General features: G+C 43.4%; 1 protein-coding gene across 1 annotated transcript; it reads right to left on the minus strand.

Moving 5' to 3' along the window:
• Positions 1–2,846: 2,846 nt before the first annotated feature.
• gapdh (glyceraldehyde-3-phosphate dehydrogenase) lies at positions 2,847–8,713 on the minus strand. The gene is made up of 12 exons (XM_071516518.1): positions 8,654–8,713; positions 8,104–8,149; positions 5,977–6,076; positions 5,403–5,509; positions 5,176–5,266; positions 4,920–5,035; positions 4,386–4,467; positions 4,040–4,191; positions 3,811–3,889; positions 3,551–3,634; positions 3,360–3,457; positions 2,847–3,246 (listed from the first exon to the last, which is right to left on the minus strand). The coding sequence occupies exons 2-12, from the start codon at positions 8,124–8,126 to the stop codon at positions 3,177–3,179; spliced, it is 1,002 nt and encodes a 333-aa protein (XP_071372619.1). The 5' UTR covers positions 8,127–8,149; positions 8,654–8,713; the 3' UTR covers positions 2,847–3,176.
• Between the last annotated feature and the right edge of the window lie 1,921 nt (positions 8,714–10,634).

Genomic DNA, 10,634 nt, shown 5'->3' on the forward strand with positions numbered 1-10,634 from the left:
TGACCCGACTGCACCGACCCAAAGCACCATGCAGAGGGATGAGACCGCTCCCGGACCTTCAAAGAGCCACTGAAAGCATGCAAACAGAGTGGAAGGGAAATAATGTGACACCAAACCGGGTGTACAGTAATTAGGAGAATGAGGAAGCATCGTTATCTCCTGGGGAAAGAAATGCCAACCAGCATGGGCATCATGCTGACAGCTAGCAAGCATCATCTCCATATGATTTCAGCTAGAATGGAGGCCTACACTTGTGACATGTTCTCTCCCTTACATTCAGCTTTCTCTTCCACTCCTCATATGCAGACCAAAATGAGAGCAGAGATTATAATACACTCCCACAGATTAAGAGAGCAAAGCCAGAGACAGCCAAAGAGATGAAGTACAGCAGGAGAGAGAGGGAGAGAGGAATGAAAGTTTGACAGCACAGAGCTTTGTTTTGTCTCAGTGTTGATGTCCCAAATTATATTATTCATATCATTGCTGCATGTAAACTTGATGATCAGCAAACACATACTCTACATACTACATACTCTGTCTGTCTGTCTCACACACACACACACACACACACGCACGCACGCACGCACACACACACACACACAGAGAGAGAGAGACTCGCAAGCATCACTACTCACCTTCCTCTTTCAATCTGTCAGTCCCTTCTCTGCGAAGGCTCTTTCACTCGTTCTGCTGGTCTTTATGATTAAGATCTTTTCACAATTGTTTTTTTTTTATGTAATCTTAATCTTAACCCTCCATTGGTAATGCCATGGTTTTTCTCTGCTTGCTGTTCAATCACAATGACAATCTGTCTTTGAAATGATCAGAGAGAGGCACGCAAACCGAGAGAGAGTGGAGGAGAGAGAGAGTCAGAGAGAGAGAGAGAAAAGAGAGAGAGAGAGAGTGAGAGAATCGGTCCCTCCCTCTATATCTTCTCTGCCCAGCCACTATTATCTGGCTTTATCCCTGTGAATGCACACTTCAGAGGTTAATGACCTATTTGCTTTCTAAAAGTACATTTTTATGCAAAGCATTCCCCCCAATTACACCTACACCTTCATTGTAATGATAATTGTTGTATTACAAAATGAAAGAAAGGAAAGAGTAAATCATCAGAATAAGAAGAATAAAATACAATCTCTGTAGCCTGTAGACATACAGTTCATCTTGTCAGCCAACCAGAATGTTAACCTTTGAAGATTAAAGTGTTGGTAGAGCCAAGAAGAAGTATTAAAGAAACACTGCAATATATAAAAAAGTATGTACGCTTTGAACTGAGCCTTGGCATCTAACCTTCAATCTAACTCGACACATTTCATAACACACACAACACAATATCACTTTATTGATGCACTCCTCTTTCCCCTTCTGCCGCCAAATAATCTTAATATTCCAGTCGCTGCCAGTAAAGGGTTAAACTTGTGGGATTGGCTGACTATGACTAAGGTTGACCCTGAGCACTGGCACCTTGTCCCAATAACTGTATGCCCGGTGTTACTGGAAAGGCTTCATCAAAATGTCACCTTTTAGAGCCTCAGATTTACAATCACAGCATCTCCGAGGGTTATTGCATTTTAATAATATACTCTAAATCTTATTGATTTACACACCTCAAAGGCCTGACGCAATCAGCTAACCAGCAACAACAACAACAATAGCAAACTATCAATAAAGAGAGCTGCAAATAAGAGAAGTTCATCATCAATGACCGACACATATTGCAGCTATAGAAAAATGATCAAATAGATTTTTCTTGATCTGACAGAAATGAATGTGCTTGCTGTGTATCCCTCAGCCCTATCCTAACACTTATCACCCTGTAGGACCATTTCAGGAACACTCAAAGTGGTGCAGGTAAATGACAGTTAACAAAACGGTATCCTTTAAAGGGGAAATTATAGGAATAGGAATATAGCAATAGGAATATGCTGGACCTGTTTGTTGACAATTTGTTGAGCCCGAGTCTTAGTTCTCTTCTTTCTGGCTTTGGGAAAGAGGTGTTCATGTATTCAAGTATTGCTTGGATTGACCACATGAATAACATATATGCATTCCTAAATTGAGTGGCGTTACCCTTTAAATCCTGCCTTCCAGCCAATCAGCAGAGCCCCTAGCTTATCCCCATATCAACAGGAAGAGCTCCCCTCGACCATGACCAGTGATTCTGATAAGTGGTCAATAGATGGATCAGTAATTCCAAGAGTATCTTGTCGTTTAGTGGTTTGTTTATCCAGCTCTCTCTGGTTTGCAAGTGAATATCACCTATGGGCATAATTCATAAAGGCCTATGATTGAACCATAATGGTACGCTCTTGTCAAGTAGAGTTAGCCACGCTACGTTACCCTTGGCTGCCCAGATGGACCAGGTATTGAACCGGACTACAGGCTACAGAGGAAGAAAACTAGATCATGTGACTGAGTTTTATAAAGCACCATGGTAGGGTAACTGATGAAGATAAATATATAGGAGGAAAGAAAGAAGGGTAGAGGGTTTGGGGCATCTGTAGAGTTGATGTTAGTAGTTGACAAAATGTACTTATTGTAAGTCTCTTTGGACAAAAGCATCAGCTAAATGACGTAATGTAATGTAGTCAAACCCACAGTATAAATTACCCTCTCCAGTCCCTGGTAATGAGGAGCCTGTTCAAACCATTTGCTTTTGATGTATTCCCACAGGAGGAAAGTGATCAGATATATGGATGGATACCTCTTGTTCGTCTCTACTACAGTCAATGAACTAGATACGAGTCTATCTAGCAATGTCACTATGAATCCCACTGGAACTGTTCTATATAGATTTGTTCTATAGTTTCTCTGTACAATGACAAAGGAGAGCGGAGGGCATGTATCTCACAAACAGAGGACTTTATTCCACCACTGAATGCAGTACCACAGTACCACAGACAGAGAAAGACTCTCACACCTTCACTCCATCTCACACAAGAACAGAACAGGGACTTAACAATAAAAAAATAAATTGGTCATCAATTTAAACCTATGCTTTTTGCTTGCTTTCTGTGGGGACCTTTCCTCAGGCAGATAAATGGGGTCAACTATCTAATGGAATCGGGCAGAGTTGTAGAAAATCCAATTTCTTATTGCAAATGCACAACTCTGGAATCGGGAGAATGTGGGTGATGTGGGACAGTGCGGTCACAGTCGATCGGTCGGTTGCTTTATTCCTTGGAGGCCATGTGGAGCATCAGGTCGCACACGCGGGTGCTGTATCCAAACTCGTTGTCGTACCTGGGCGGAGGCAAGAAAAGCACCGTCACTGAGGAGCAAAGATTCATGTTTTGGACGTATGTGGATGTTAAGAAAGTAAGGCATGTGTCATCATCCCATGCATGAGGGCGTACCATGTGACCAGCTTGACAAAGTGGTCGTTGAGGGCAATGCCAGCACCAGCATCAAAGATGGAAGAGTGGGTGTCACCGTTGAAGTCTGTGGACACCACCTGCAGAGGAGGGGAGGAAAACACTCCATGACACACTCTTATGTTAAGAAGCAACCGATTGTTTTAAGATCAGAGTCGGTCATGCGCACACACCTGGTGCTCTGTGTATCCCAGAATTCCCTTCATGGGTCCCTCAGATGCGGCCTTGACAACCTTCTTGATGTCGTCATATTTGGCCTGTAGAAAGGAAAGGGGTTTGTTGAACATTTAACTCATTTTCATTTTATATATGATACATTGGTCTTTATAGTCTTTAGAGGCAATTGTAGATAATCTGGAAAAAAACAAACCTTCAAAATCTTATTAATAAATTTTAGTTTGTTAATTGTTATGAATGGTGTGGTGTTACTCACAGGCTTCTCCAGACGCACAGTCAGGTCAACCACTGACACGTTGGGGGTGGGGACACGGAAGGCCATGCCGGTCAGCTTACTGTGAAATATGAAGGCAGGTCAGCATACAAACTACATTCATTGGTTTTGCTGGATATTCTTTTTTTTTAAATCAGAGTATAATTGCAACCCTGTTAATGCAAAGATATACACTGCAATACTGTAATGTGTTTTGGGACTTGGCACTGACCCATTGAGCTCAGGGATGACCTTGCCCACAGCTTTGGCAGCACCAGTAGAGGCGGGGATGATGTTCTGGCTGGCACCGCGGCCGTCCCTCCACAGCTTTCCAGAGGGACCATCCACGGTCTTCTGGGTGGCGGTGATGGCATGAACTGTGCTCTGATGGACAAAGACAGGCGGAGACGGAGAAAGGAGAGGAGTAAGTCCAGATTAATGTAGAAGGATGATTAAATACAGCTGGCCCCCGTGTTCTAATGTCATGTTTATGTTTTGGGCTGTTTGTCAATCTGGTGTTTGGTCTGCTTAGCGCCTCTCTGCCAGATTGTTCCCAGGAAGAGTGATTTAATCCTTACCATCAGGCCCTCAACGATGACAAAGTTGTCATTGATGACCTTGGCCAGGGGTGCCAGGCAGTTGGTTGTGCAGGAAGCGTTGCTATGGAGAATCAAAGGAACAGTGTCACATCCAAGTAGAGCTATTCTAGTGTCACAAAATGTTTTGTAGCATGAAACGTGAGCAGAAAGTAAAAGCTTTCAATAAATTTGTATCTTGACCAAGGAATTTACACATTACAGAAGACATTGGAAAACTGCCCATTGGAAAGCGTGAAAAAAAAAAAAGTGAAGAAGTCAACAATAATTCATGACATTGGAATTATATGATCCCCTTATGTTCAAAGTAGAGCACAGTAGAATTTTGAGATATGGTGTATTCAACTAATATAGACTTAAATTTCAATTTTTTACCCATTGTAAAGTAAAAAAAAAAAAAAAAAAAATCACACCTCCATACCACATAAACCATGTTTGAATAGCTACACTGTACAAATCAAACAACTTTTTTACTGTTAATTTAATTTTCTGTGAGGCACCTGTCCTTATTCTTACCTGACGACCTGGAGGGACTTGTCATACTTCTCGTGGTTGACGCCCATGACGAACATGGGAGCATCAGCGCTGGGGGCAGAGATGATGACTCTCTTAGCGCCGCCCTTCAAGTGAGTCTGGGGGGAAAAAAAAGGGGGTGTCAATTAATGCTGTATTGAAATATGAGACATCTGTGTCCTGTTTCACTGATTACAGGACAGCACAACAATACAACATAACGTATTTTCAAGAGGATGAGACAGAAGTGAGTACATACAGAGGCCTTCTCAATGGTGGTGAACACACCAGTGGACTCAACCACATACTGGGCACCAGCATCGCCCCATTTGATGTTGGCGGGGTCTCTCCTGGAAAAGAGATACAGAGCAAAGGACAGATGTGAAACACAGAGTCAGACTGAGTGTTTAGTCAATAAGCTTGTATTGTTATTTGGCATGTCTGTGTTTGTCTGTTCGGTTAATAAAAGAGACCAGGTGAACTCACTCGTGGAACACAGTGATTTTCTGTCCATCAATGACCAGCTTGTCACCCTCAACCTTGACCTCACCCTTGAAGCGACCGTGGGTGGAGTCATACTTGAACATGTAGACCTGTTGGAAAGCAGGAGACAAGAAGGTGAGATGAGGAGGGGAACACTTGAGACAGCTTTCACCAAAATCATGACACATGACAACAGTTTTGGTGCTGGAATGAGAATGAGATTTGAAACTATTTTGTATATAAAGAGCAAAAGCAAAACTTAAGCTGCCTAAAACCTTCATAACAGATGTAATTTAGCCAGTATGCATGATAGACCTAAAATAAAATAGACATATCATTATAGCCTTCTCATCAGGTTGGAAATCATGTGAACAAATATTTTACATGTCACTTTGAATTCTTACCAGCAAAAATGTGTTTGAATGCACCTGATCATCCATAGATTTCAAAATCACCTTCCAAGTGGCTGGAGGAATTGACAAACTTAACCAGCCACCAGCCAGAATTTACCAGAACTGGTGTTGATCTCCCACCCTGCTCTTGATGTGTTATACCTCAGCCAATCCTGCTGACTCACCATGTACTCCAGGTCGATGAAGGGGTCGTTGATGGCCACAATCTCCACCTTCTTGGAGTGGAAGGCAGCGCGGGTCACCAGACGACCGATACGGCCGAATCTGATAGGGGAACAGAGAAGTGTTGTGTCTTAGTATGGCCTCTAGATGGTAGTATGATACCATTTACCACTCTGGCCGAAGCCGCAGTGAAGGACTGTCGGTGATTGTGTCGATCACAATATACACTCACCGAGCACTTTATTAGGAACATGTTACTAATACTGGGTAGGTATCAGCTTTCAGCTCAATGTCAACCGGCTATCAAAGTGACATCCGCCTCCAGGTTTGACGTGTTGTGCATTCTGAGATGCTTTTCTGCTCCCACAGTTGTAAAGAGGTTATCTGAGTTACTGAAGCCTTTCTGTCAGCTCCAACCACTCTGGCCATTCTCCTCTGACCTCTCTCATCAACAAGGCGTTTCTGTCCGCAGAACTGCCGCTCACTGGATGGTTTTTTTTTCCGCACCTTTCTGTGTAAACTCTAGAGACTGTTGTGCGTGAAAATCCCAGGACATCAGCAGTTTCAGAAATACTCAAAGCAGCCCGTCTGGCGCCAACAACCATGCCGCGGTCAAAGTCACTGGGATCACATTTTTTTCCCCATTCTGATGTTTGATGTGAACATTAACTGAAGCTGCTGACCTGTATCTGCATGATCTTATGCATTGCACTGCTGCCACATGATTGGCTGATAGGATAATTGCATGAATAAGCAGGTGTACAGGTGTTCCTAATAAAGTGCTCAGTGAGTGTATTTCTTAGTTGTTGTACTCAAACATGCAGGGTCTCAGATGCTTAATAAGTCTGCAAACCATCAAGCAAATCTCGCAATATGGCTCTGAAACATTCAGTCTGAAAATGAACTTTTATTATCTGAAATTTGGCCCTTGACAAACAGTTTAACCTTAACATAACCCAGTTCAATTTACTGCTCTAGCTTATTCCTTTGTGTCGAAAGATACATAACTCCCAGATGACATGAGACCACAGCAGAAGAAAGGGCAGAGTTCAGGAGGTGGAGCAGAGGGAGGGAGGTATGTGTGTGTGTGTGTGTGTGTGTGTGTGTGTGTGTGTATTGTAGAGCTTATGGCTGTACTGCTCTCTCTGGGGGCTAAAGTCGAAATGAACCTCTAATGTGGTAATCCCGGTGACGGCAGTCCACTGTTTGATCAGTGGGTGAGTTACTCTTTAACCGGAGGCCCTGGCACAGACACACTCTGTCCTCAGACACAGAGGGAGGAGGGGGTGGGGAGGTGGGGGGGGACAGGGGCGGAGAGATAAAGGAGGATCCAAGAACCAGATAGGTAGATACTAATGTCAGATCATGTGTGCAGTAATGTTCCTGTTGCTTTTGACACTACAGGTCACACAGGCCCTCTTCCACTTGCTAGAGACAACAGCAGAAAAACAATTCCCTGCTGAGCGACCCCCGTGTCAGCGTCACTACCAACATTGTTATCTGCTGAGGGCCCAGAGTTCAAAGATCATCAAGAAAAACATGAGAACAGCCGGGTGACTGGCCGTAGGTTTATATTTCTGTGTGTGTGTGCGTGTGTGTGTGTGTGTGTGTGCATGCCGCATGCCCTCCACACAAAACAATTTTTGTACTTCAGCTGCTGTATGGCAGCTCTATTTATTACAGACTGACTGTGGTTCGTGCTGCTATTCGGAGCAGAAGATCAAGACAGCAGACATCGTCGGCACATCTAATCATTCATCAAAGGTTACTTAGCTAAAGAAAACACACTGATCTGCCAAGAGAAGGAGCGGAGCAACCTGAGCCATTTCTCCATACTGAGGAGTGTAAAAGTGCAGTGGGTTGGTTCAGACTGGCTATCTTACAGCCTACAGATACTAAATCCACAATGTAACTAGCAGTAGTTTTAAGAAGCACTGAACATGAGTTTTGGTACTTAATATGGCTGGGTATATGCACCCCATGTGAGCAGATGAAAGGGGTGTGGCAGTGTGAGCTGGGGGTGCAGAGACTACATCAAGACCTAGTGAGTGCTGCAGTGTGTGTGTTGTTGGTAAGTTAAGCTGGTTTGGTTATTTCTATGAGTTGAGGGGGTAAAAATGTGCTCTTACCCATTGATACCGACTTTCACCATTTTGCCTGGGTTGGTTTAGTCCTCTGGAAGAGAGAAAGTGGGAGGAGAGGGGAAATAATGGTGTTACCCATTAAACAAATATTGATAAACCATTTATGAGTGCCATATATTGGCTTACATTTGATGACAGAAGGTTTCTCAGTTAATGTGTTGAGATAAGCACGAGAAGAGAGATCAAAGGAACATGCAAAAAAATTCCACTGATAAGCTTATCTGTGGCCAGTTTATTAGTATTGTGAGAAATTAAGAAGTAAAAGCCCAACTTTGCCTGCAAGTTTAGAGCCTATATCTAAATTAAAAAGCATTCAAACCTTTCCATAAGCAACTACAACTAGATCCTAATTTACAACAGGAAAAAAAGGCAAAGTGAATTTCACTGCAACTCGACTGTTATAGCATAAACGCCATTCAAAACCCATACAAACTGCTCCCAGATTACCTAAATCTAGTCATTGAGCCAAGCTGCCTGTTGCTTTGGCCCTGCAGCTTCCTCATATTCACAATGAAATCATTTAACAGGTATTTACCGTTTGTGAGACTCCTCTGTCTATCTTGCGACTCCGGGTGTGAGTGGGGACGAGCAAAGTTACGCCGTGTGTATTTATGATTGACCAGAGGTTAGGCCACGCCCCCTTAATGGACACTGTTCTTCGCCCCGCCCACTCTGAATGTCAAGGTCGTCAAGCCAGCAGTGACAGGTTGCCTTCTAGAAGTTGGCTTCATGTGAGTGTTAAGCAGAGTTGAATAAGAGAGTATTGCTTGTCTCTGATCAAAGTGTGTCCTCTCCCTCTTGCTGCTAATTAAATGCCCAAAGTTTGACAACATTTCATTCAGCTGACAATAAGCCTTTGGCATTTCACAGTTGAGATTTCAGACAGATATTGTTCTATTTCAGTAGAAATCTTTCTTGTGTTTCCTTGTCTTTAAGCATGAGGTCTAGATATAGATGATGGGACATGCACCGTCATAAAAGTCCTTAGATAGTGGAATGAAAAAAGAGAGGGGTCCCCAACTGACCTTCTCTGTAGATAGAAAGAGCCACAGAGAGAGAGAGCAAATGGGGGATCAAATCTCTGTCTTCCTGACTGTGACATTTAATGTCCAAAGACCATGACCCTTCACTTTCAGCCACGCTCCCGCTCCTCTTCTTCCTCTCTCTCTCTCTCTCCCTCTCCATCACCTCGCCCTTTCCTCCCTCTGCAGAAGATGGTTGTGCCTTGGATACTCAGCATAAACACATGATCATTGCGCATGTGCAGTGTAGACATCTTCAGATGTATTACCCAGTGTGTGTGAGTCTATCTACTCAGTTGGCTAGAGGCCACATGTCCGCCAGGTTCTATGGAAATGTTGAACTGTCTGAGTCCTCACTAACAGTTCATTCAAGGTCTGGGTCCGTTGTCAGAATACAAAGTGCTGAGCTATATTGGGCACATATCAGATAGTTCTTTGCATTGCCTCATGCTGCTGCAAGATTAATTTTTTTCATTCTTCCTCATTGGGCACAGAATGTGACGAGCCCTGGAGTTGTCAGTAGCTTTTTTTGTTCTTCTCTGAATTTATTTTGACTCGCTTGTTCAGTACCACTGTTGCGATTAGGAGTGAAAGAAAGAAGCCGTATCCTTCAGAAGATAATGTAAAGTGCTGAGTTTGAATAATGAGGGTGTCAGTCTAGACCAGAATGCTATTCACATTGAATCCTTTTGGAAATGCCCCCCCCCCCCTCCTAGCTGTATACTGGGCCTCATCACCGGGCAGGGAGTCCCATGAGTGAATTGAAACCTTACCCATGGCACGGCATCTTGTCATCACAGCAAACCACAAATGTGCATCACATTATCCTAGCTGACTATACGCTCGACCATACATCCAGGCAGATGACATGAAGCAGCTCCTACTCTCTAACACAGAATAACATGCAGTAAAAGGCATTCCATGGCATGATAACAGTCATGTCACTCTGTCCCAACACTCGGTGGTCTGTTTTATGGCTGCCAGCCATAACTGAGCTGCCACACCGGCTTGGCCTCCACTTTGCTGCTTAAGGTCAAAGAGGGGAAGTAAAGGTCAGGCTAAGTTTAGACACTGGCTGGCTGGACAACACTCTGGCCATGGCACACACTCTGTACTGTACATGACACGACTCTGCCTCACACACATCACATGTTCATTCTGTCGGCTTAGATCTTAACCATGCCAACCTCTGCCCACTGTAGTGAGGAAAGTGATTGGGCACTGAATCAGATATCTGGAGGATATTTTGGTCTCTTTGGTTCAACCAGGAAACTCAGTATTCAATACATATGCCACTGTTTTAACAAGTACAGCAAGATTAACAAATGTTATCTATCTGAAAGGAAAGTTTTGTTAAGTTTACTTAATCTGAAAGTGCACTAAAAACAAAATATCTGAATCACTATTTAGTGATCTGTGGAACATACAAGGAACATTTACAATCATGTTTTCATGTAAGAGGTGGGCCTTCAGCTGGACTGATACTGCTTGGGT

Source organism: Centroberyx affinis, unplaced genomic scaffold, assembly GCF_046629955.1.
Source record: "Centroberyx affinis isolate AG114_WGS23_722 - 3 ecotype Tasmania unplaced genomic scaffold, CSIRO-AGI_Caff_v1 ptg000035l_1, whole genome shotgun sequence".
In the NCBI taxonomy this organism is placed as follows: domain Eukaryota; kingdom Metazoa; phylum Chordata; class Actinopteri; order Beryciformes; family Berycidae; genus Centroberyx; species Centroberyx affinis.